Source organism: Lissotriton helveticus, chromosome 11 (assembly GCF_964261635.1).
Source record: "Lissotriton helveticus chromosome 11, aLisHel1.1, whole genome shotgun sequence".
Lineage (NCBI taxonomy): Eukaryota > Metazoa > Chordata > Amphibia > Caudata > Salamandridae > Lissotriton > Lissotriton helveticus.
This window is the reverse complement of record NC_136072.1, coordinates 1085111795-1085137554: the sequence shown is the minus strand read 5'-3', so window position 1 is coordinate 1085137554 and position 25760 is coordinate 1085111795. Positions and strand designations below refer to the sequence as shown.

Below are 25760 nucleotides of genomic sequence, written 5' to 3'. Positions count from 1 at the left end.
AGTAAGGGGACCACAGCCTTTGCTGTGCACCATGCCACAAATTCGTTCCACCTGCAAGCTTATACCGATTTAGTGGAGGGACGCCTGGCTGCCAGAATGACATCACAGACTTCAGGAGGCAAGTTAAAAGGAATCAACAGCGCCGCTCAATCTCCACGCAAGGAGGTGGAGGCTGAGCAGGTTCGGGTGGAGGACCATCCCCATCTGCTGCGACAGAAGATCCTCCTGAAGAGGCAATCGGATCTGGAGATCCACACTCATACTGATTAGCTTGGGATACCAAACTCTTCGAGCCCAGTCCGGAGCCACAAGAATGACTTGGGCTCGGTCGCACCTGATCTTCTTCAGCACTCTAGGTAGAAGTGGTATAGGCGGAAAGGCGTACAATAGATCGCAACTCCACTCGGAATGATAAGCGTCGCAGAGTGAGCGCCGCCTTGGAAATTCCGACGCGCAGAACTGATGACATTGCGCGTTCTCTTCATTGGCGAATAGATCTAACCAAGGCTCTCCCCACTGTTGAAAAAGACCGTGCGCCACCTCCAAGTGAAGACACCATTCGTGATCCAGCATGCACCTGCGGGTGAGTTTGTCCGCCCTGGCGTTCAAAGAACCTGCCACGTGTTGAAGCACCAAGGAAATTCCTTGATGTTTCAGCCATGTCCGGAGACGCAGAGCCTCCCGACATAGGGTCCACGATCCCACCCCGCCTTGATTGTTGCAGTACCGCATCGCAGTGGTGTTGTCTGTGAACACCTGCACTACCTTCCCCTTGAGACAGGGAAGGAATGCCTTCAGTGCAAGTAGGATCGCTCGAAGCTCCAGAAGGTTGATATGGAGGCTGGACTCCGCCGGAGACCAGAGGCCTCTGATTTCCGCCTCTCCCATGTGGCTGCCCCATTCCAGAAGGGATGCATCCATCACCACTGTGTGCTTCGGTTGGGGAAGGAAGAGGGATCTGCCGTTGACCCAATGCTGGTTCGTGAGCCACCACTGCAATTGTCGTGCAGTGCCCTCCGAGATCTGGAAGTAGCCGGACAGGTTGTCCTGATGCTGCACCAAGTCGAACTTCAAGTCCCACTGCAGAGCCTGCTTATGCCACCTGGAATGATGGATCAGCAGGATGCAGAAGGCCATGAGGCCCAGCAGCCTAAAGGCCATCCTGATCGAAACCCAGGACAAGGGCTGAAAGATCAGAATCATAGCCCGTATGTCCCGGACTTGCTGCTCGGGAGGATAGACCCAAAACTGTGCCGTGTCCAGAACCGCTCCGATGAAGAGGAGCTTCTGAGAGGGGATCAGGTGTGACTTCGGCACATTGAAGAAGAACCTTAGCAAATGCAGGAGATTGGCTGTATTCTGGAGGTGGAAGATGACTGCCTGGGGCGAGCCCGCCTTCAACAACCAGTCGTCGAGATAGGAGAAGACTGAAATCCCAGGTCTGCGCAGATGGGCTGTGACCACCGCCATCACTTTTGTGAATACCCGAGGGGCGCTGGTAAGGCCAAAAGGAAGCCCAGTGAACTGAAAGTGCTCGTGGCCTACCGTGAACCGCAGGTAAAGTCGGTGGGCCAGCAGGACGTGGACATGAAAGTAAGCGCCCTGCAAGTCTAACGCTACCAACCATTCTTGCCGGTCTAGGGCAGACAAGACCTGAGCAAGTGTGAGCATCTTGAACTTCTCCTTCTGGAGGAAGCGATTGACGTTCTGAAGGTCTAAGATAGGACGCAGGCCCTTGTCCTTCTTTGGAACACGCTCGATGGCCCCCTTGGCCAAGAGGGCCGCAACTTCCTGCTGGAGAAGTACCAAGTGATCCTCTGACATGCGGTGGTACTGAGGCGGCATGGCTGGAGGGGTAGTCTCAAAGGAGAGGGAGCAGCCCCTTCAGACTATCTGCAAAACCCACCTGTCCGTAGTGATTGTGCGACATTGGGGGAGGTGATGTTGAATCCTGCCGCCCACTGGCGTTTGATGAGCCTGATACACCGAACTAGGAAGGTTTGGAAGCAGTGGTGGCAGGGGAGGTGGTGGACTGACCCGCCCGCTGGCCCCGTGACCCACCTCGGCCGGTCCCACTTCCACGGCTGCGCTGAGACTGTTGCTGTGCAGGCCTGTGGCTTTGAAACGAACGTGTTTGGGCGCCCCTTCCTTGGACATGAAAGGAGCAAAAAGCAGAAGCTGAAGGAGTGTGCGTGCCCGAAAAGTCCAGGGACTTGGCCATAGCCCACGAGTCCTTAAAGCGCTCCAACGCACTATCTGCCTTGTCCTAAAAAAGGCGAGTGCCATCAAAAGGCATGTCCATCAGAGTGTTCTAGACATCCCCTGAAAAGCCAGTTGTCCTCAGCCAGGCGTGACGGCGTAACGCCACTGTCGTGCAAATCGCTCTGTACAGCGAGTCGGTGGTGTCACAACGACAACAAATTGTGAACTTGGCTGTATCTCTCCCCTCAGCAATAGCTTGGGAGAGTACCGTTCGGGCCTCCTCCGGACACTGAGGCAGCACCTGCGGCACCGTATCCTACACAGTGGGAATAATGGCCCAAGAGGCATTCAGTGTTCACAGACCGCAACCCTGACCTGGTGGAAGAGAAAATCTTCTTCCCAAACTGCTCCAGTTTCTTGGACTCCCTGTCCGCAGATGCAGAAGGGAATGCGCTCGGGGATGCAGAAGGTTGGACAACCAAGCTCTCAGGGGTAGGGTGTTGGGAGAGGAAAATGGGGTCGCCCGGAGCTGGGCGATGGTGTCGGGCCACGTTCCTGTCCACAGGCACCCCTGTGTTGGGCCTGGACCAGGAAGCCGCCGGCCGAAGCACTTCAGGAGGCTTGCCATGATGGCCACTGTAGGGAGCTCGAGGTGGAGAGCCTCGGCTGCCCTACGCAACACCACTGAATAAGTACCACCCTCCTCCGTAGCCACAGTAGAAGGAGAGACAGTGTGCCAGGTTCAGGAGAAAAATCCAGTCCCTCTGCGTCCTCCAAATCCTCTTTCCAGTCCGGGTATAACTCGCATTGAACTGCGAGAGGGTCTTCAGACCCCTCCCAGTCCTCCCTAACCTGCTGTGCAGGCGGACAAGAAGGAGGAGGATGGAGAAAGGGATAGAAATTCCCCATCGGCGTTGGAATCGGCGTCGGACGACACTGGTCCGGCACCGTCTCCATGTCGGGGTGGAAGCTGGGGGCAACAAAGGCCGGGGAGCCGGCCGGCGGCAGTGCCGTAGACGTCGGTGGAGGTCGTACTAGGCCAACCAACATCGGTTCAGATCCATGCAAGGATCTATGGGGGTCTCTTGCGGTGCCAAGGCAGGAGCCGTCGACAAAGAAGGGAGAGGGCCCCCAGGTGCGCCGGTTGGGCCCTACAAGCCAAAGAGGCGAGCCATGGCTGACAGAAATTCCTGAAGCTGGGCCGGAGTCGCCGACGGACCCGGGAAGGGCTGGTAGGCAGTCAGCAACTGCGTAGGCTCTGCTAGAGCTACGGGGGTGGCACCACCCAGACCCTCAGCCGGGCTAGGGGAAGGCGAAGAGCGGCGTCGCTTCGACTTCTTGTGCTTCGTCTTACCTGACCCCGAGTGAGAACGATGATGGCGGCTCCGCAACCAGTCCCTCAACATCCCACAGGCCCGGGACCTTAACGGCATGGAGCCGACTACCGGGCTTCAAGTAACTTTCGGAACCGCTCCCGCAAAGTTTTCGGAGCCATGGCCTGGCAGTCGGGGCACGACGCGGGGTCATGATCGCGCCCCAGGCAGTAGAGACACTCGCGGTGCAGGTCTGTCACCGACATCATGCGGGGACAAGCCTCGCAAGACTTGAAACCGGGCATCCCTATACACCAGGAGTCAAAGACTCAAAAGAAGAGAGACTAAAGTCCCAAAAACGTCAGTCAAAAATTTACTGGGGGTAGCGCCTTCTCCGGATCTGCGCTTGCTGGCACAGAAAAACAAAGAACTGACGTCAGCGCATGAGGGCAGCGTCCAAGTAGCAGCCGTGACGTCATCCCGGCGATCATGGCGCCTACGACGGGCGCGGAGCCGCACACCACCACCTTCCGACGCACAGGGGTTCTGCTGACGAAAACTTTCCAGATCCAGTCTGACGCCTGGGGGTAATTCCAAGGTAAGGACTCTATCAGAAACCTGTCTCTTTCAGATCTAGGTTTACGTAGTGATCCGTGAATTATAAACTGATTTGGTGCCAAATGACTGGATTGTGTCTGGTCATTTTACGGGCACCAATCTTTACAGGGGAAATCTAGATTTTGTTTTGTTGTTGCTTACTATTAATAGTTTTAACACAGGTCAGATTTAGCAATCAGTGTGTTTTAAGCGTTTTCCTTACATTATCTGTACTTGGTTTTGTGATTAGAAAGTGCAAAGCAAGAAAACAAAACTTACATTTCGCACATTTGCTGTGGTAACATGTCTTGACTGATGAATTATTCATTTAGAGAACAATTACTTCTAGCCTGGAAGATTTTAGTGGCAACAGGCAAACAAAACAACATTCTCCCCATAGGTTCACTGTTCCGCTTGGACAATCTTACTGTATGTACGACTAAGCCACAGTTGTTTACTGTAAAGCTAAAGATGCCTTTCTTAAACTTCTACGAAGTTCAAACCAGCTGTTCAACCTCGACTGCAACAGAATTATCAGGCCTCCTCTTAATGACAAGCCATACCTACCATACAAGAAATACATATGAACTGGTTGGCGTTGAACTTTGAGATATTTGAGCTGGTCTGGTTCAATCGTACATGGTAGTGTAGCAAAGGTGGACTGGGTCCCTCTGCAAGCAAGGAAAATAGGCCGACTTGCCACGCCATCCTTTAGTGGGTAGGAAAAACCAGTCATAGTTATGTGAAGCCGACCTCTTACGTCCCTATGTGACGGTGCCACTACACATGCTAGACCAGTGATAGCTACACTTCTGACTGCACAGCTAGGTCACTCTCCTTGCACTACTCTGTAAATGGTGCAAGAAGCAAAGGAGTGCTCACAAAAGATCTAAGAAACAAAAGAATCAACAAACAAACAGAGCCACAGCTGGGGTTGCAATGCCAAGAAGTTGGACACAATCTTCCTTGTTTCTGTTTAGAGGAGGGGCCGACTCTCAATCACTTAGGGTTGTGGCTCAGACTTCAACAATTCAAACAAGTAGAAGAACAGAGGTATTTTTGTTTTGATTGCATGTGGCCAAAGATCACACGTTTTAAGGAACAATTGTTTCTCAGGAGGACACGGCGTGCTGGCAGAAGGTGAGCAATGGGAGACTGCTCTCTGGAAATTTTAAAAGTCAAAGAACAGCAGCAGCAAGAATGAAACAGAGTAGAAAAAACGCTCATGAGGGTTCATAATAAATCTGTCAGCAGTTGCAAAAGAGAAGTTCAAAGAACAGCAGCACAAAGTTCTTCAAGTTAGTTTCTGATGGTGACTAAAGAAGGAACTGGTACGAAATGATTGTTGAGAAACCAGGCTGCTGTTTTATGGAGAATCCCATTGGTCGCTGCCTCATTCTCAAATGGTCTGAAGTTCCACCAGACATCAAGGTAGTGAAGCAAATCACATCGAACGGGAAGTAGAGATTATCAAACCTAGCACCAAGAGAAAACACTTACAAGAACCTATAATGATTAATTAAAGCCCAGCCATCACAATATAGTCCTTGTTTCACTTTATGCAGGATTTTATTTATTTTTGTACATATTGAAAGTTCACATCGAAGTAAAAAACATAAATTGGATATCAGTCTTTCACTGCTGAGGATTCCATCTTCGTTTAACCCAGTTGTCTAAGCTCCATGGAAGCTTGAATCATTCACAGTAACTCTTGTTCCTCGCGCCCTGGTAGAGGAATATTTCCTGCAAGAAGAACACAGACAATAAGATGCAGAGAAACCTGGTTATGATGAAAAAAGAATGTGAACTCTACCTGAATATTGGAACCCTGCCTACAAACACAATGTTATCTGTAAAAGCAGTTGAACTCTGATTCACTGAACTTTTTATGTTCCCAAGATTCACTTAGTTGTGCACTTATTACCAGGTGGAATCAAAACTGCCAGAGATTGATTTGCAAAACTATTATGTGGACGTAACTTACCAGTATCGGAAGTCCATGAGCATGGTTGGAATATTTTCCGCAGTCATAGGTTCAGGGTTAATCTATGATGATGAACAAGGGAGTTCCCAGTAAAAGTGGTCAGGTTAGCCATCGGGAGAGTAGTGACTACCCACAACCAGGTATCTATTTAGGTCTTCGCAAACATTCCACATGATGTTCCATACCTGAAATACACATACTGCCTCACTCTGAAAAACATGGGCAACTCGTGTGCAAAAAACACACTGTTACAGATTCACTGCAAGCAGTTTTTAAAACCAATTTGAAACGTTCCCATTTACAGTGGAAGATATGTGAAATAACAGTCTTTGAAACCAATACCACCACACAGTAGTCTCCTTTCTGGACTGTTTTTGATACACAAATTCCACATAGGTCTTAGCTAAAGAAATCTGTGCAAGCAAAAACAATCTGGACTGAGCCAGATTTGCGGGGATCTGTTGTTTAAGGTGCAAACAATTTTGAAAATCCTGAGGAACTCAGAATGAGGCCATTACTGACAAAAAATGATGACATAATTGAGAAAATTTAGTGCAAAATATTAAGAAAAAGCCCTATTTTTTAAGGAATTTGCCCACATGAAAAATATTATCCTTGTGGTGGTGGGGCAAAACATAAAAAGCTATGATAATAAGGTTCTGACCTACACCATCTGTGGTTAAGTGTACACAGAAAAATATGCAATTTCGGCCGTTTTTGGTGAGCAGCCTTTAAGATGTTTGTGTATCTCAATTAATTAGTAACCGTATGAAAATTGAAGCCATATATATCCGATTTGCTTTTTTTGCAAGCAGAGATAAAATAGTTCACATTATCTCCAGTTAACCTTCTTTACAAAAATATCATCAATAAATGTCTGAATATATCCAAGGAGCAATCAATAAAGCATAATGTAATCAGCGTGAGAAGAGATACTTCCATCATGGATTACTATGAGCTACAGAAATAAAATAAAATCTTTCCTGATCCAATCTGATCAATGCTTTAATAAATCAGAGCATTATAGCCTAAGTAGATATAAGATAAATATGGCCCTAATTATTAACATGTTTTAGGGACTTCTTGTTTATTAAACCAAGCGTCCGGCGGGCGATAAGGCCAACTTTATGATCTAAAAGGAAAATCAAACCATGAAAACAATGTAAACAATTGAAAACAACACTTTCCGATTAAACCAATACATTGTCCTTATCAGGAACTTCTTGAGTCCATTATACTTAATTCATACAAACAGCCCCCATTTATCTGAAATTCTGTGAAGAGGAGCGGACACTTGTAACTCATTCCTCTATAAGAATGATATACTTTGTTTCCACACACGAGCTATCCACACTTGGACAATCATTCGATTGCAACTGTGTGATTAAAGATCGATCAAATAACATCCGGAAAAATTAGAATGTCAGAATTATGGTCTCCCATGGCAATCCTACTCTGTCCCCTATCAATACAGTCCAGTTATCTGGAGGTAGAGTGATCACCCACTCTCTGGAAAATAAAGCTAAGTTGCTAAAACACCTGTCACCAGAATAGAACTAAATTGGTAAAGCCCCATAGCATACATGCCTTTAGCCGAATTACAATGAGTACAAGTGAGAGAGGCGTTTCCACCCATTCTATTAAGGCTAACCGTAGAAAGAGAAAAGGCTGGATTATTTTCACATTAATTGCAATTGAAATTATATGGAGATGCCCGAGAGCCTTTTGCAACTCATATCAACAGATTCTTCCTCAGTTTTTAGGATTTTCTTACTATCTATCAAGATATACTAGTTCAGGTTAATATAATTAGTGGAAATACTGCTCCGATCCCAAAGAGCTGAATACATATTTTATTTTATATATATATATATATTACCTACTGGCGGTCGCCAGTAGGTAGTTATAGTTAGGATCTACTTTCCATAGGAAATCCGCAACATTCTATTGGGAATAACTTTGGCGCCGGTGGACGAATCTTCGCGAATTTCTCAAAGAAGATGGCCCGCTCCGCTCTGCTCCTTCCCTGAAAGTTTGGGGGGATTCGTCAAGCGGGGGCCGAGATAAAAGGGGGGTCCCAAAACGTGTTTTCCCCATGTTAATTTCCATAGGGAGCGTACCATAGGGAAAACCCAGTGAAACAGTAAAATAATAATTTAAGCCACTGCTCTTTTCTTACCCTTCCACACCCCCGTTCCTTTACTACATTTTCTTCGCATATCCACATTCCGCATGTTCACTCTCCTTCCCCCACACTCACCTTCTTTCAGTCCCCCTAGTTCACTTCCCTTCTCCTCTCGTCCCTTTCTGTGCTTTCTCACTCATTTTCTTCTCGTTTATCAATGCACTCCACTTCACTTACACTTTTTCATTTTTTTAAGAACACAGCTCTTTGATGAGAATTGGAAGTAGTTCTGAAAAGAACTTTTTTTTCTTCTTTTTTTCTTTTTTTAGAACAAAAACAAAAACAGTGAATGGGAAACGGCTCAACAGGAGCAAAAAAACAAAACAAAATTAGGGCTGGGAACGGCAGCGATGGTTATCCAATGCTCGAACCATGAGCAGAACACTTTGTTCCCCATAGCAAAGTAACTTATCGCAATATCTGCATTTAATAACGCCTTTATTAAAAGCAGGCTGGATGTTGGGAATCTGTTCTTGTGACTGCTCCCTCCCTGATGCAGTTTGTCCTCCGGTTGAAGTAGAGGCCCCATCACTGGGAGCCTTTCGTGCCAGAGCCCTGACACTCTCCCGGGCAAAGTTCTGGGGGTGCCTCCTCTCGACATGTCGAATCATCGTCTAGTTTCCAAATGAATATTTCTTTCTGGGGTCACCTCGTGACAGGACAGTTTTACAAATCCTGCACTCCACCTTTGGAGCATTTACTTTTTTCTGATCAGGTGGAATGGAAAAAAACTTCCATATGAAGTGTTCTTTTATTTTCGGCTGAGGAACCTCTTCATCCAGAAATCCCTGACTCATCTTCACTGCTGGATGCTCTGGCAGCCATGGTAATGCAAGATATTAATTCAGCAAAGAGCCGACAGCAAAAAGAGAGGTCTTGCAGTCACAAAAGTGAAAGAAGAAGTGAAGGAAATGGGTGGGGATTTCATTCTTTCTAAAAAAAACTGTTAGCAACCAATGAAAAGTGTTATTTTCAGGTCACATGACCCGACGCGCTTACGCTACGCGCCCCGGTGCGCGCCCGGCGGCGCTTACGTTGCGCGATGGTATGCGCTCGGGCGCTTCCGGGTGCGCTTACGCCGTGCGTCATAAGACGCATCACGCGGCTACGCGATACGTCACGATGATGTTTTCGTTCGCGGCAATTGTGCTAACGGGACGCTCACCGGTACGCGCACCGGGGCGCGCCGTAACACTGTGCTTACCCGTGCGTTCACCGGTACGCGCACCGGGAGCGCACCAAGGCAAAAAAATACCAAAAAAAGGGAAAAATATACATAAAAAAATTAGTCTTACATAAATATACACTATAGGATTTATTATAAAAAATATTATTTTTCATAGCTATATAAATTAGCTATTAAAAAACCTATGAAATTCACTGAAAAAAAACATAGGTTTGAGGCCCTATATATAGTTAGGAATTAGCATTTACAAAACCTATGAAATTCACTGAAAAAACCATAGGTTTCACACCAGTTATAGTTAGGAATTAGCATTTAAAAAACCTATGAAATTCACTGAAAAAACCATAGGTTTCACACCAGTTATAGTTAGGAATTAGCATTTAAAAAACCTATTAAATTCACTGAAAAAACCATAGGTTTCACACCAGTTATAGTTAGGAATTAGCATTTAAAAAACCCATTAAATTCACTGAAAAAAAACATAGGTTTCACACCAGTTATAGTTAGCTGGAAATTTTACTCGCATAAAACCATTGAAATTCCCACGTTATAGTTAGTTGGACTCACTATAACTTGCGCGTGCAATGCGCTGCTGATGATGTCACATATTACATCACTCATCACATGGTCAGTGACATCACTCATGACATGAATATATATATATATATATATTCACTGAAAAAAACAAAGGTTACAGGGTTGATATAGTTAGGCTCAGATTTCACTCGTACAAAACTAGTGAAATTCAGCAAATATAGTTCGCTGACATAACTATAACTTATGTCTCCCTGCAAAGCACTGCTTATGACCTCACATGTTACATCACTCATAACATGGTTAGTGACATCACTGCTGACATCTCAAATCACATTCAATCAATCACGCGTTTGTTAAGTGCTACTACTCACCCGTGAGGGTCTCAAGGCGCTGGGGGAAGGGGGAGCTTTGCAGGTTCCAGTCCATCAAGGAGGGGGTCTGTCGAAGAGCCAGGTTTTGAGGTTTCTTGTGAAGATGGGGAGAGATGTTGTCTGTCTGAGGTGGGGAGGGAGGGCGATCGAACCAGGCTCTGTCCGCGAGGAAGGAGAAGGAGCGGCCACCTTATCTGGTCTTTCTGGTGCAGGGGACCATAGCATGGGAGAGCTGGGCTAATCGTAGGGTCCTTTGGGGTGCGTGGAATTTGAGTCTGCTGTTCAGTTATGCTGGTCCGGTGTCGTGGAGGGCCTTGTGAGCATCTTGAAGGCGACTTCGATGGGGAGCCAGTGGAGTGTGCGCAGGTGCTGGGAGATGTGGCAGTGTCCTGGCAAGTTGAGGACCAGTCTTGCGACGGCGTTCTGGATGTTCTGTAGCTTGCGTGTGAGATTTTTGTTTATTCCGGCGTAGAGTCTGTTGTCGTAGTCGAGTCTGCTGGTGACCATGGCGTGAGTGATGGTTTTTCTGTGTTTGAGGGAGATCCATTTGAAGTTCTTGCGTAGGAGGCGGAGGGTGTGGAAGCAGGAGGACAAGACGGCGTTGATCTGGCGGTCCATTTTGAGTTAGGAGTCCAGGATGATTCCCAGGCTGCGTGAGATGTCCGTGGGGGTGAGCGGGCTTCCAGGCATCGGGGTGTGGGCCCATGATGAGTACTTCTGTTTTGTTGGTGTTTAGTTGAAGGCAGCTATTTTTCATCCATTTGGTGACAGCTTCCATGCCTTCTCGAAAAATTGTGTCTGGCGGTGTTGGGTTCGTTGGATAGGGAGAGGATGAGTTGGGTGTCATCTGCGTATGACACAATGTTGAGTCTGTAAGTTCTGACGATGGTGGCGAGCGGAGCCATGTAGACGTTGAAGAGCGTAGGGCTGAGGGATGACACCTGCGGGACTCCGCAGGTGGTTGGTGTAGGGTCCGGGAGGAAAGGGGGGTGGGGGGGAGTCTGACACTCTGCGTTCTGCCGGAGAGGAAGGAGAGGATCCAGTCGAGGTCCTTGTCTGAATATGGCGAGTTGGCTGTTGATGGCTTTCTCGATGACTTTCGCTGGGAACGGGAGCAGGGAGATGGGTCTGTAGTTTTGAGGTCGGGGGGGGAGGGAGGGAGGTCCGCCTAGGGTTTCTTGAGGAGGGGGTTGATCTTGGCGTGTTTCCAGTCGTCGGAGAACGATGTGGTTGCCAGGGAGCGGTTGATGGTATGGCGGAGCATGGGTGCGATGGTGTCGACAGCTCTGTTGAAAATGTGGTGGGGGCAGGGGTCTGTGGGGGCCCCGGAGTGGATTAGGTTTATCGTCTTCTGTGTGTCTTCGGTGATGAGGGCTGTCCAGTTGTTGATCGTTGGCTTCATGGTGTCAGGGGTGGTAGGTGAGGGTTCAGTGTGTTGGTTGTCTTCGTCGAAATTGTCGTAGATGCTTTTGATTTTGTGGTGGAAAAAGGTGCTGAGTTTGTCGCAGAGGTCTTGTGAGGGTGGGATGTCGGTGGACTCACTGGTAGGTTGGGCGAATTCCTTGATGATGTTGAAGAGTTCTTTGCTGTTGTGTTCATGGGTGGAGAATTCTGTCTTCGAACTTCCTTTGCACAAAACAGCTTCTCTTCTGGAGCTGAAATTTCTGCATGGAACTCTTTACCTTCAATTGTCATAATGCAACCTACTTATCTAATTTAGGAAACATCTAAAAACCCACTGATTCCGCCTCTTCTTTGGTGGACTCCATGGAACCCCTACCATATCAATGCACGCTAAACATCGACCTACCTCTTATTGATGCATCACGTCTTTTTCGCCCACCTCATCCTCCCTTCTTCTCTCCTCTGCTTCATATTTACTTTTGCATTGTTATTCTGGTTCTGGTTACCTTTACTTATTATATTCTGTGTATTCTTCTGGTTAAATGTAAAGTAGTTAAATGCCCATGGGTGCTACAGTGCTATACAAAAAAAATGTAATATATAAATCAAAAAATATTGCTTATACTGGAAAGAAGGGCAATGGAAAGAAATGATAATAGCACTTTACAACAGAAACACTGCTGTATAATGTTCTGTCTATACTAAGGTCCATGTTCTTTGACTACCTCCTGTACTCTTAAACTATCCCCAAAACAGCATTCTTACACTCTCCCACAGAAACAGAGCTTACAAAACTACTCAGTCCAAACCTTTTTTTCACCCTTTCATAGACTTGCCTGGCATGAATGAGCTGCCTCCTTTTCCTGTATGTGCAATCTTCATATACTTGTTCTATAACATTTGAGCGGGCCACTCCCTTCCACCATGTGCAGCTAGCGGTCCATAGTGATAATCAAGCACTCCTATGAAGAGAAATGCAGCAGCATACATCAAACTCCTGACCTGGACCTCCCAAAGGTCCTTAACTATCAGTACCCTGCCTCTTTACCATTCTGTCATTCACTTTCTATTCCGCTGTTTATCCCTAGAGGCCCAGCAACCGAGAAAGAGATCAGTGAATTGGTGGCCAGAATGCATGCTCACCACTGAGCTGCTCATGCGCCTGGTGAACGGAGGTCTACTGCAAGTGAGGATGTGGCTGCAGCCACGTAGAGTTGTGTGTGTAGCATGCGTTTCATGGTGCCAGGAATTCACTGTACTATGCAGAGCTTCAGTCATCTATTAATATTATTTTCCTGTATCTCCACTATCATGCAATTTCCCTTCTAGCCCCACATCTGTCGCAACACTGTGGCTCCAGATATTCTATGGTGAAGCAGGGAGGGTTCTGTGCCTAGTGCCCAGCCAGTTTACTTTCTATGTCTTTATTGGATCCTTACTGGACACAAGGTAGGGTCAAGAGCACAGGGGCATTTCTGGGGCAGCCATCAAGACAATCTACTGTAAGCTTAGCTCTGGTTAGTCTTCTATAGCTGAGTTCCAGGTTCTGTCCTTCAGGGATCCTCTTCGAACCTAACGTCTCAAGCCCTCCTAAAATAGTGCACATAGAGAAAAGAAAATTAATGTGCCTAGTAGCCCTAGATTTCTCTTCCTCCACCTCCCTCCGAAGCTGTGAGTTCACAGGTAACAGAGAAACAGCATGAAAGGTCTGACTGAATACAATTTGCCGCAATGGAGGAGACTACTATTCCTGGATGTCCAAGGATCTTATATCGGGCTTGTCTCAACAGCACTCTAGTATAATTTCTAACTCTACATCGGAACCCGATTCCTCTCACTTGTATTTCTGCCCCCTTAACTTCTATTGCTTTTCATCCCGCTTTTACCTTTCCTCTCCTGTTCCTTCCTTAACTCTCCGATTTACTCTTTGCTTCTCCTGCTTTTTCTTCACAACCAGCTAATGAGGTACAATCTTTTTTGGTAAAGATCACTCCATTTGTAAGGCTTGTCCTTCAGTCTCCTCCTGTTCTCATCTTTCTTTTCTTTCCTAATTATTTTTATCTCGTCTACCGCCTCTTAGCACCTTAAGGTGGCATGCAGTGGTATGCAAACAAGCAACATAATCTAACAACAAAATACATAATATAACATGCAATTCTGAAGTAACAGAGAATATAATGACTCGCACTAGGGTAGCCTTGTGCATCTTTTGGAAGGAATGCAAAGAGTTTCTAGAGACTTAGACTCCCCGATAGGGCAGATCTATATTTACTCAAAGCTAGCATTGGCACAAACAGTTAAGTTAAAGAAAAAAAGGTTGGATTCCAAACCCACTTACCAAACCGGGTCTTGGTCTATCATCTGACACTCACCATCATTGTCCAAAAGTACAGGTTTCAATGAGACATTTTAGGGCATGGTCATTTCAATTGCGTTCAGTATGGGTGTAAATGTAGAGTTCATAGCTAATGAGGAACTTTTCAACGATATATAATATGCCAAGATTCAGGAGACACCTGCTGATACCATACCTGGAGGTGCTACAAAATACTCTTCTACAGTATGTTTGGCATTCTTCAACAGCTCCTCAGCACAGTTTCCTTCCAGCGTTGTATCTTCCTGGAGGTACAGACACCTGAAGTAAGACAGAGGTTAGAGTATGTAAACCATCATCTATGCACCTTGGGACGTTTGCCACATGGTCATATGCCTTACTCCTATAGCAAAAACTTTAGTGGTGGGAGTAGGGTGGCCATGAAATTGCGTTAAACATGATTAGACTTCAGATTGTCTTACAGAGTTTCCGAAATAGAGCTTTATAAGTAAGTGACTGGCTCTTATCTTGTCCAGCACTTGTAAATGGGCTGGAGGGTGGGGGCAGGGCAGGCCACAAAATGCAGGAGTGATCAACAGACTGAAAAATACAATGCCAAATAAACTAATGTATTATGGACCCGATGTGTTAAAATATTTTGCAGTTGCTAAGCATGCAATTTGTAAAATCGTTGCCCCAAATCCCAATGTACAAAAGGTACAATGAGATTCAAAAATGCCATTGGAAGACACCATGTACACATTGCTACTCATGCACACATTGTGACTTCTTCGGTAGGTAAGGTGTATGCATCAATACTTTTCTACCCCAAGACTGGTTGCCAAGCTTTAATCAGTGGGAGCTTCCATTATGCAAATGTGGGCTCACACACTGGAGGTGGAGCATACTGCCACTCCCCCATGCCCTTCACCTCTTGCCTGTATTTTTTGTATTGCAGCCCCTATTACTTTTATGGAAAGAGGGCTGGAATCAAAAAGAAAACAAGCATTGGCATAGACAATAGGTCTGGCTTTTGGGACTAGTTATGCAGCAATATCCTTGGTGCAACAACATCAAATGTTGCGTGGCTTAACACTTATAAGGTCCCAAAGTCGAGACCTATTGGCTATGCCAACGCTTTTTATTTGTTGTTCTTGGGGGAAACCGGGCTAGTGCCAGGAGGGTCAAGGGTGAGTGGCAGGGAAGTGAGGAGTGAATGCCAGGAGGGACAAGTGTGACTGTCAGGCCATGGGGTGAAGGGTGAGTGCCAGAGAGGTGAGGAGTGAGTGCCAGGGAGATGAGACGTAAGAGTCAGGAGAGTTAAGGGTGAGTGCCAGGGAGGGGAAGGGTGAGTGCCGAGAAGGAGAAATATGAGTGCCAGGGGTGAGGGGTAGCTGCCCGGCCAGGGGGTGAAGGGCTAGTGCCACGGAGGTGAAGGTTGAGGGCCAGGTCAGGGGGATGAAGGATGAGTGCCAGGGAGCTGAAGGTTGAGTGCCATGGAGGTGAGACATAAGAGTCAGGAGGGTCAAGGGTAAGTGCCAGGGAGGGGAAGGGTGAGTGCAAGGGGTGAAGGGTAGCCGCCAGGCCAGGGGGATGAAGGGCTAGTGCCATGGAGGTGAAGGGTGAATGCCAAGAGGGCGAGTAGTAAATGCCAGGAGGGACATGGGTGAGTGTCAGGGAGGTGAAGGATATGTGCCAGGGAGGGGAAGTATGAGTACCAGGAGGGTCGAGGGTGAGTGTCAGGGAGGTGACAGTTGAGTGTCACAGAGAGTCAATGCTGAGTGCAAGAGAGGAAGAAGGGTGAGTGCCAGGTGCGAGGAGGTGCGGACATCATCCCCGGGTGTGTGCCAGGCTGGTAAGCACCAGTGCCAGGCCAGACTTGGGTGGATGCAAGAACCTCTGAAAGGCAGGTGCAAGGTCACTCGTAACCTTAGTACAGGAGTGGGGTGCGCAGGAGAGAGTAACATCTTCAAACAAGAAACTATTCAAAATCGTGGAAACTCCACTTTATGGTCTTGCAACCTTATGTGGAAAATAATTACCAAATGAATGGGCTTCCTTAGCGGACTTGAAGCTTGTTACAGCAACGTATTGAGATAAAGTTTGCATTGCATATAAGCCAAAGCTAACACAATGTGAATTAGTAACGGTGAGATTTGCAATGAATTACAGACAAGTTAAAAAAGCACCCCAGTTTTGAACCGAGGATACAGAATAATAAAAATGGGTGCAATATTGGTCTCCTTTTCACAGCCGACAGCCCAAAAAACAGGGTGTTGTAGAGGACTCGGATTCTGATGGAATCAGAATTTTTAAAAGAGTCAATTTTTCATAAAACTTTTTTCTTTAAACAACTCTTTTGGACACACTAGCGTTTAGTGCCATGCGAGTGCCACTGCCCTTCTCCTAAGACACAACCTCTGTGAAACAAACCGATTAGAATAACTGTTTGCTGTTTAAAACGAAGTGGGGCACGAATGCAGTTTAGCATTCTGGTCATTACTTGAAGGAAGGATAAGAAACCTGATTACCTTTGTCTGTACCACTGATATCTATGTGGATCGGAGTAAATGCTTGGAGTTGTATAGTTGACAGGAGACGTGCAGGCTGCTTAAATATTGTAGCGATTGGATTGTCAAGCACTAGGAAACAAGAGTGAATGCTGAATAAAACTAGAAACGCAAACACTTTCACGGCGAACACGGCCGTGAAAGTGAAACTGATTGCGTGAAAGTGAAACAGATCGTGATCGCCCTACCTGGCTGAGAGGAGGCTGATAGGCAGTGAGTGGCCGCGGGGTGGGGGTGGGTGTGTGTGTGTGTGGGTGTGTGTGGTTGTGTTTGTGTGGTTGTGTATGTGTGGTTGTGTATGTGTGGTTGTGTGTGGTTGTGTGTGTGGTTGTGTGGTTGTGGTGTGTGTGTGGTTGTGTGTATGTGTGTGGTTGTGTGTGTGTGTGATTTGTGTGTGTGTGGTTGTGGGTGTGTGGTTGTGTAGTTGTGTGTGCTTGTGTAGTTGTGTGTGGTTGTGTGGGGTTGTGGGTGTGGTTGTGTGTGTGGTTGTGTGTGTGTGGTTGTGTGTGTGGTTGTGTAGTTGTGGGTGTGGTTGTGGATGTGGTGTGGTTGTGTGTGTGGTTGTGTGTGTGGTTGTGGGTGGTTGTGTGTGGCTGTGTGTGGGTGTGGTTGTGTATGTGTGGTTGTGTATGTGTGGTTGTGTATGTGTGGTTGTGTATGTGTGTGCTTGTGTGTGGGTGTGGTTGTGTGTGTGTGGTTGTGTGCTTTTGTAGTTGTGTATGGTTGTGTGTGGATGTGGTTGTGTGTGTGGTTTGTGTGAGTGTGTGGTTGTGTGCGTGGTTGTGTGTGTGTGGTGGTGTGTGTGTGTGGTTGTGTGTGTGTGGTTGTGTGTGTGTGTGGTTGTATGTGGTTGTGTGTGTGTGGTTGTGTGTGTGGTTGTGGTTGTGTGTGTGGTTGTGTATGTGTGGTTGTGTATGTGTGTGGTTGTGGGTGTTGTGTGTGGGTGTTTGTGTGTGTGGTTGTGTGTGTGTGGTTGTGTGTGTGTGGTTGTGTGTGTGTGGTTGTGTGTGTGTGGTTGTGTGTGTGGTTGTATGTGGGTGTGGTTGTGTGTGTTTGGTTGTGTGTGGTTGTGTGTGTGGTTGTGTGTGTATTTGGTTGTGTGTGGTTGTGTGTGTGGTTGTGTGTGTGGTTGTGTGTGTGGTTGTGGTTGTGTGTGGTTGTATGTGGTTGTGTGTGGTTGTGTGTGTGTGTAGTTGTGTGTGTGTGGTTGTGTAGTTGTGTGTGCTTTTGTAGTTGTGTAAGGTTGTGTGTGGTTGTGTGGGGATGTGGTTGTGGCTGTGTGTGTGTGTGTGTGGTTGGTTGTGTGTGTGTGTATATGTGTGTGTAGTTGTGGTTGTGTGTGGGTGTGGTTGTGGGGTTGGGTGTGGTTGTGTGTGTAGTTGTGGTTGTGTGTAGTTCTGTGTGTGCGGCTGTGTGTGTGGGTGTAGTTGTGTATGGTTGTATCTGTGTGTGTGTGTAGTTGTGGCTGTGTGTGTGTGTGGTTTTGTGTGTTGTGGGGTTGTGTGTGGTTGTATGTGTGGTTGTGTGTGTGGTTGTGTGTGTAGTGTGTGTGTGTTGTGTGTGGCTGTGTGTGGTTGTGGGTGTGGGGGTGTGTGTGGGGATTGTGTGTGGTTGTCTGTGTTTGTGTGTGTGGATGTGTGTGTCGTCGTGTGTGGTTGTGTGTGTGGTTGTGGTTGTGTGTGGTTGTGTGTGTCGTGGTTGTGTGTGTAGTTGTGTGTGGATGGGGTTGTGTGTGTGGTTGTGTGTGTGGATGTGTGTGTGGTTGTGTGTGTGGTTGTGTGTGTGTATGTGTGTGGTTGTGTGTGTGTGTGTGGTTGTGGGTGTGTGTGGGTGTGGTTGTGTGTGTTTGTGTGTGTGGGTGTGGTTGTGATTGTGTGTGTGTGGTTGTGTGTGTGGGTGTGGTTGTGTGTTGTGTGTGGTTGTGTGTGGTTGTGTGTGTGGTTGTTGTGTGTGGTTGTTGTGTGTGGTTGTGAGTGTGGTTGTGTGTGTGTGTGTGGGTGTGGTTGTGTGTGGTTGTGCGTGTAGTTGTGTGTGGTTGTGTTGTGTCTGTGGTTGTGTGTGGTTGTGTTTGTGTGTGGTTGTGTGTGTGGTTGGGTTGTGTGTACGTTTATGTTGTGTGTGTGTGTCGTTGTGTGTGTGGTTGTGTGGTTGTGGGTGTGTGTATGGGTGTGGATGTGTGTGGTTGTGGATGTGTGTGGTTGTGGGTGTGTGTGTGGTTGTGGGTTTGGTTGTTTTTGTGTGGTTGTGTGTGTGGTTGTGTATGTGTGGTTGTGTGTGTGTGGTTGTGTGTGGTTGTATGTGGTTGTGCGTGTGGTTGTGTGTGGTTGTGGGTGTGGTTGTGTATGTGGTTGTGTGTGTGTGTGTGGTTGTGTGTGGGTGTGGTTGTGTGTGTGTGTATGGTTGTGTGTGTGGTTGTGTGTGGTTGCTTAAGATTGTGGGTGTGGGGATGTGGTTGTGGGTGTATGTGGTTGTGGGTGTATGTGGTTGTGGGGGAGTGTGGTTGTGTATTTATGCGTTGGTCGTGAGGAAAGGCTAGGCAGGGAAGAGGGTTGCTACAGAGGAGGAGGGCTGCGTGGGAGGGGGTAGTGAGGGCAGAGAGCAAGGGGGTGGAGGAGCATGCAGCAAGTCTTAATGAGCCATGTGACTGAGGTGATAGATGGCGTCTGCGCGCGTGCACGCTCGCGTGAAGGCAAGCGTTAGGTCAGCCTGTATCACTTTGAAAACTCACCTACTAAATGTCTCTCCGAGCAGCGCATGCGCTGGCTCAGCGAGACCTAAAAAACAGCAATTTTTGATTAGACTGGAGGTCTATTGTGCCTTGTAGCCTCCATCCTTGCATTCGCAATACTATAGGTAAGATTTGCAAAACAGAATCCTGCCTTATTAACATTAATGGTTTCATTTTTGTGCTTTGACAGATGTTGTACATTTACACACTGCAAACGTATTCTCAGGTTACAAACCAGTCGCTGTGTTCGCACAATGACTGTTTGCGATCTAAGAATAATACATTAGGCCCTATGTTTTCTAAAAATATGGCTATTTGTGCCCTACACAGACAGGATATGTGCTCCCTAACCCTATGGAGGATAGTTAGTTACCTGTCTTCTAGTACAGAGTCCATTGGTTCCACTCCTTCCGTATCGACCTCCTGAAGCAGATCAGCAAACTGAATGGCCTTTGCCAAGCGCTCAACACCCTCCTGGTTTCGAAAATCAACCAAGGCCAGACGTTCCAAGTGCTCTATCAGCTCAACGGTTACCTGTGGTGTCTGGTGAAAAATACACATACATACATGAGAGGCAAGACCTACCATCATTGTACTGATGTTGAGAGCAGCTGATATTAATGAATGGTCTGTGTCAGCCTGCCTCCACAATCGTCAACACGCCCGATGGATCAAAATGACGTGTCAATACCCTGTCTTACATATGGCCAACGATTAATTGGCAATAGAGGAACATGACATTACTAAAATATACAAACCTATGCAAATACCTGGCATGACACAATAGCCCCATTATAAATTTGCTGGATTTTCCACGGGTTTATGAGTAGGATGAAGTTTCTGAAGCTGCCTAAAAATTCAGCAGTTAGGAAACTGTCCCTGGAATGGAATATATCCACATAGGTCCGAGTACATTGGGTACTTTTTCAGTGGTTTCCCCAAGATTCTGTTAACAAATCCACTGACATCTCCCACCTGTTCAGCAGGATGGGCAATGGGGGTCGTGGGTGGCAGTCACACGGTTGGGGGTCAAGTCAGACAGGGCAAGGTAGGGTCAGCCTAAGAGGAGCACTGTGGTGCTGTATGTGATGGGCCGAGTACAGGTGGTCCTCCTGGCCATAGCCATCGCCAGGTGTACATCTACACCTGGTGAAACAGGCCTGACGTTTCCAGGACCGGAATTGCAGGGTGTGCGATTTGAGATTTTGAAATTCTAGGCTTGGAAACATGATGCTACTCGGAATTGCCAGGTGCAGTATACCTTCTAGGAATATCGCTCCAACCACTGGTAATAATGGCCAATGTGTCTAAAAAAATTATGAATTCTTCTTAACTGATAAGAAAAATGGAAAGTCTGAAATGTTATATGATAATCTATAGGGAAGTAAATGAATTTGTGTGTATGAATTCTAGAAAGTAAGACAACCCCATGCCTACTACTGAAATCAAATATTATTAAAAAACCATCCTCCCCCATCCAGTGCCTGAATCTCTACCCTCCAGGTACAGGACTGTGCTCATTGTTTGTGGGAAGCTCCATCCATCGATGGCCAGGCTTAACCCAAAAGGATCCCACTAACTTCAGTACACAGACTTACGCACACTACCATATGTTACATTCTCACTGTACACGCACTCTAAGTGCACACAGGATATCAGAGCCAGTTTCCTTATTTTACATATCAGCGGAACTTTACAAGAGAGGGGCGAGTAGACCATGCTCTCGCTGACAAAGTGAAAAAGGTCAGACACAGAGAAACAGGTCTGGTCACAAAACAGATTTATGAAACATGGTATACAGTCATCAAAGCGTTACATGAAACACCCAGGACAGGGAAAGTACTCTCCCATGAGATCACGCTGTTTGAGAAAAAGTTCTCGATATGTTCCCATATATGTGTTCAACCATATCTTTACACTTCCAACCCTGAGCTGATCAGCTGTCCTTGCGGAAGCGGTGGTCTGGAAATAGCCTAGCAGTGGGCAGACCATTCACAAGGTGCTTGTGCTTATTCAAAGTACCTAACATAGCACTATTTCAAATAATCTTGTTTGTTTCTACCGTGATCCCACCAATCATTTGCGTGAACTCGAACAGCCCGTATAATGATCACATCTAATCCAAGCCCCTTTAATCTGTCACAAAGAAACTGAAGCAAAGGCATGGAACGGTTTCCTACAGAGCACAAGATTAATCCCTATAACTAGTACCCACTGAATTAACCACAACCCTTGGGTTTAGGAGCAGCATGCTGCCAGACAAAGTGTTTCAACACCTTGAAGCTCAGAGGTAGTAAGCGCTATATAAATGTAAATCAATACAGTATAATGCGAACCCGTGTGTGCTGGTTTACATTCTGTACAGGGATGACTGTTTTAAGTCTGGCCAAGAGGTGGATAGCCTATCCACAGCAGATTTGATAACTTACGAAGTACAGGTGGGACTGGGTATTGGTTCTGTTGCAAGACAGAGGAATGGGCTATACACTGCTGGGTAGGCCCTCCCCTACAGCATGTACTTTCTATGTAATAGGACATGCCAATGTGCATGCAGCACTTTTTGAACCTAGGTACAGGAAAGATTCCATTTTGAAGACCTACACATTAGCTCTTGGCAATGGCTCTAGTTTGCAAAGACACATTAAGCTCTTATTTATGTACCTCGAGAGGCTGCATTTTTTCATTCATTTGCCATGTTGGGTTCTGGGGAATCTGCAATGGACAAAAAAATAGCATGTTAACATGAGCAAACTGAAATATTTCAGTAAAACTAAGCAAAGATGGTTGTGCCTTATTAGGTTTACCATTATTATGTATATACATCCTTCCTCTCGTACAAGAGTGGACTTGAAAAAGTTACAGTATGGCGATGAAGAAGATTGTAATTATATTGATCAAGTTTGCAGAGTGTTAATGGATATGAAGGTTATGTTGAACAGTTCTGATTGTACTACAGACACGGGGCCTAATTTATATGTTGGTGGAAAGGGTACTCCATTGCAACCGTGCTGGAATAAACATTTCGCCAACATAATGGTCAGCCTGCCTGATTTAAATACAGGCAGAGCTTTGGTGTAACAGTTTCAGAGACTATTATGTCTCCACCGTGGTTACACCTCTTCGTTGGCCCAAATAATTAAGGGCTGTCATTGGTTGATCTGTATGTCCACCCACCTAATTTAGATGGGAGAACATACAGGTCAGTTTTCACTGCCCGTCACCAACAGGAAAATCCTGGTTGTAAGTTGTAGGGAAAGCTTCAAAATGCCCTATTTGCCATGGGAGATATCTCCCATAGGTAGGGGGGGCATTTTGGTTTTCCAAAAACAAAATCGCACTTTGATGTTTAATTTGAGAAAATAGAAAAACTTGAAAGTTTGACATACGGCTCCGTCAAACTTTCAATGCAGGGAAATTATAAACAAACAGTGGTTCTGCCACAGTTTTTACTTTATAAAGACAAATAACTTTCAGACTGATTTTCCCTTAATTTCATCGGGATATCAATTAATGATTCGAATGAAAAATATCTAAACACATGATACGAATAACAGAGCACAAATTAATTAGGACTTACAATGATTTATTTTAGTCAAAAATAATCATTAATCATGAAAACAAGTGCTACACACACTAATATCTAGTGAGGGATGTGAGGCAAAGGATAAGGTAACGTATAAAACGTGCACTGCAAAAGGTTTCAGAACTCTTGTACATACATATAACTTTATCATATTACAGTCCACAAGTTATCAGCACAATAAAGAAGAATTGTCCACCTCCTGTGGTATGTGTTTTCAAACGCAGTTTTCACTTTATTTTTTTATCAATGGATTCACTCCACAATTCCATAAAGCATAGCCAACGCGTTTCATCTACTGAGATACTTGTTCAGGGCTTGAATGTATGGCAACAAAAGTGTTGCATCACATTTCGTAGTGTTTCTATCCCCGAAAAGATGGTTTCTTTATTGTTTCACAATTCCTTAGCGGCCTGATAACCGCCCGTCACTCACGTTACAGTGTAATGTTCGAAATACATTCAAGCCCTGAAGAAGTCTCTCAGTAGACGAAACGCGTTGGCTATGCTTTATGGAATTGTGGAGTGAATCCATTGATGAAAAAATAAAGTGAAAACTGCATTTGAAAATACATACCACAGGAGTTGGACAATTCTTCTTTATTATGCTGATAACTTGTGGACTGTAATATGATAAAGTAATATGTATGTACAACAGTGCTGAAACCTTTTGCAGTGTAATTTGTTGTGGGACTTGGTCCCACGTTGTGGGGAGTATAGAGGGAAGTATTCCCTGGTTTCGTGCACCTTTTTGTTACTTTAAGACACAATTCAATTTGTTGTGTGCTGTTCTAAGTAGCGTCTGCCCTCTGCGTGTGTGTTTTGTAACGTATAAAACGTACATATATCACACCAAATTTATTGGATACAAAAACAAATTACATAAAACATTCAGGCACAAAGTGAAAAACAAATGTATATCCTCTCACAGTGACCTGGATTTTTTCTTTTAAACACTTTGAAATGGTCACAGTGGAATGTACTACTTCTAGTGGAGCGTAACTTATGTGGCTACCAATGTTTACCACTTGCTGGTGCATACCAAATAGGATAGCCATAGTACTGCCTTGAGGTACTTGACTCTCTTAGGGTATACAGGGTGAGCAGTACATGATTACTCCAGGAGCAGGAACATTTATTATGACAAAGTAAACAACACACAGTAACTAAAGTCAAGTCAATGTCTTATTTAAAAAAGGGAAAGTAACTTAATTAACTTATAAGTAAATAAAACTAGTAAAACTGTGATATACTAAAAAACATGGTGGACATGACTTTGGCAGCCAATGTGGTGGACATGATTTTCTGGGGTTTCTGCCTCATAGCATCAACCTGCTTCATTTAGCGTCCAAAATCTGACTAACATCGCAGGGCTACTTGATTATTCTACTCTCTGTTATGTTATGTTAAAAATTTTATACCGCGCACGTACACCGAAACGGTTTCATGGCGCTCATAACAGACATAGCAAGCCGGGGCCAGGATATCATACTGCAGCTGCTTTGAAAAGAAAAGTTTTCAAGGTTTTCCTAAATGACTCATAAGTAGGACAGTGGCGAAAAGAAGAGGGGAGGGAGTTCCAAAAGATGGGGCCGAGAGAAGAAAAGTGCAGGCCACCGTGCTTTTTTCGGCGATTAGATGGAATGCAGAGAAGATTATCAGCAGACGATCTAAGATTGCGGGTGGGAAGGTATCTCTTTAGTTTGGAGGACACAAATTCAGGGGCGCGGATGTGAAGAGATTTAAAGACAGTGCATCCAAGTTTAAAGGAGCACCGTTGGGCCACTGGGAGCCAATGAAGGCTCCTCAAAAGAGGAGAAACATGCTGGTGTTTAGGTTGGTGAAACACCAGACGGGCTGCCTGATTTTGAATTAACTGGAGTTTTTGAAGTTGATAGGCAGGAATCCCCACATACAGAAGATTGGCAAAGTCAATCCCGGAGATGACCAGAGCCAGTAGAACTAGAATGAGTGCCTCTCTGGTAAGAAAGCGACAGATCTTACGGATCCTGCGCAGTTGGAAAAAACAGGATGATGTCACAGCCGAGATCTGGGGTTTCATGGATAAATCCTCAGAGATGACCACTTCAAGGCTTTTCACAGTGCTGACCGGGCGAGGAGGGGTGCCAAGAGAAGGGGGCCAGTAGTTGTCATCCCAAGAGTTAGTAGGGCCACCTACCAGGACAAGTTCTGTCTTAGACGGATTCAACTTGAGCTGGCTGTGAGCCATCCAGTCAGAAATAAACAACAATGTGGTTTGAAAATTAGATCGGGAGGAAGGTGAAGTGTCCAAGGGAAAGACCAACTGAAGGTCATCTGCATAGTTATAAATAGTAGCAGGGGAGTGACGAAGGGAAACCATAAGTGGTTGCATATACAAATTAAAAAGAAGGGGAGAAAGGGCAGAGCCCTGAGGGACACCACAAGTGAGGGGGGAGAAGGGAGCAGCAAAGGTAGACAGGTGAACTGCCTGCGAGCGGCCTTGCAAAAAGGACCGCACCCAGTCCAGAGCAATGCCCTGGATGCCGGCGTTTCTGACACGGCCGATCAGAATAGCATGATCGACCGTGTCAAATGCCGCCGAGAGATCCAACAATACCAGGGCTTGGGAGAGATTATTATCAGCACCAGCTCTGAGGGTGTCCATGACAGCCGCAATCACCATCTCGGTGGAATGGAGAGGGCGAAAACCAGCCTGCTGGGGATCCAAGAAAAGGGAAGTCTCCACAAACGAGCTCAGGCACCTGGTGACATAGGTTTCTAGGATCTTTCCCAAAAAAGGGAGAAGAG

General features: G+C 46.1%; 1 protein-coding gene across 2 annotated transcripts in view; it reads right to left on the bottom strand.

Annotated features, from left to right (window-relative positions):
• Positions 1-5656: 5656 nt before the first annotated feature.
• The window catches only part of GATC (glutamyl-tRNA amidotransferase subunit C), a 67666-nt gene continuing 47562 nt past the window's right edge, over positions 5657-25760 (bottom strand). The window contains exons 2-6 of one of the 2 annotated variants that reach the window (XR_013602583.1): positions 22053-22103; positions 19765-19934; positions 14311-14414; positions 12616-12741; positions 5657-5855 (exon numbers count right to left, since the gene is read on the bottom strand). Coding sequence is in view for 1 of the 2 variants with exons in the window: in XM_078667688.1 (XP_078523814.1) it covers positions 5812-5855; positions 14311-14414; positions 19765-19934; positions 22053-22103 (369 nt within the window). In the remaining variant the exon portion in view is untranslated. The remainder of the gene's footprint in view (positions 5856-12615; positions 12742-14310; positions 14415-19764; positions 19935-22052; positions 22104-25760) is intronic. The other variant, XM_078667688.1, reaches the window with a different exon arrangement.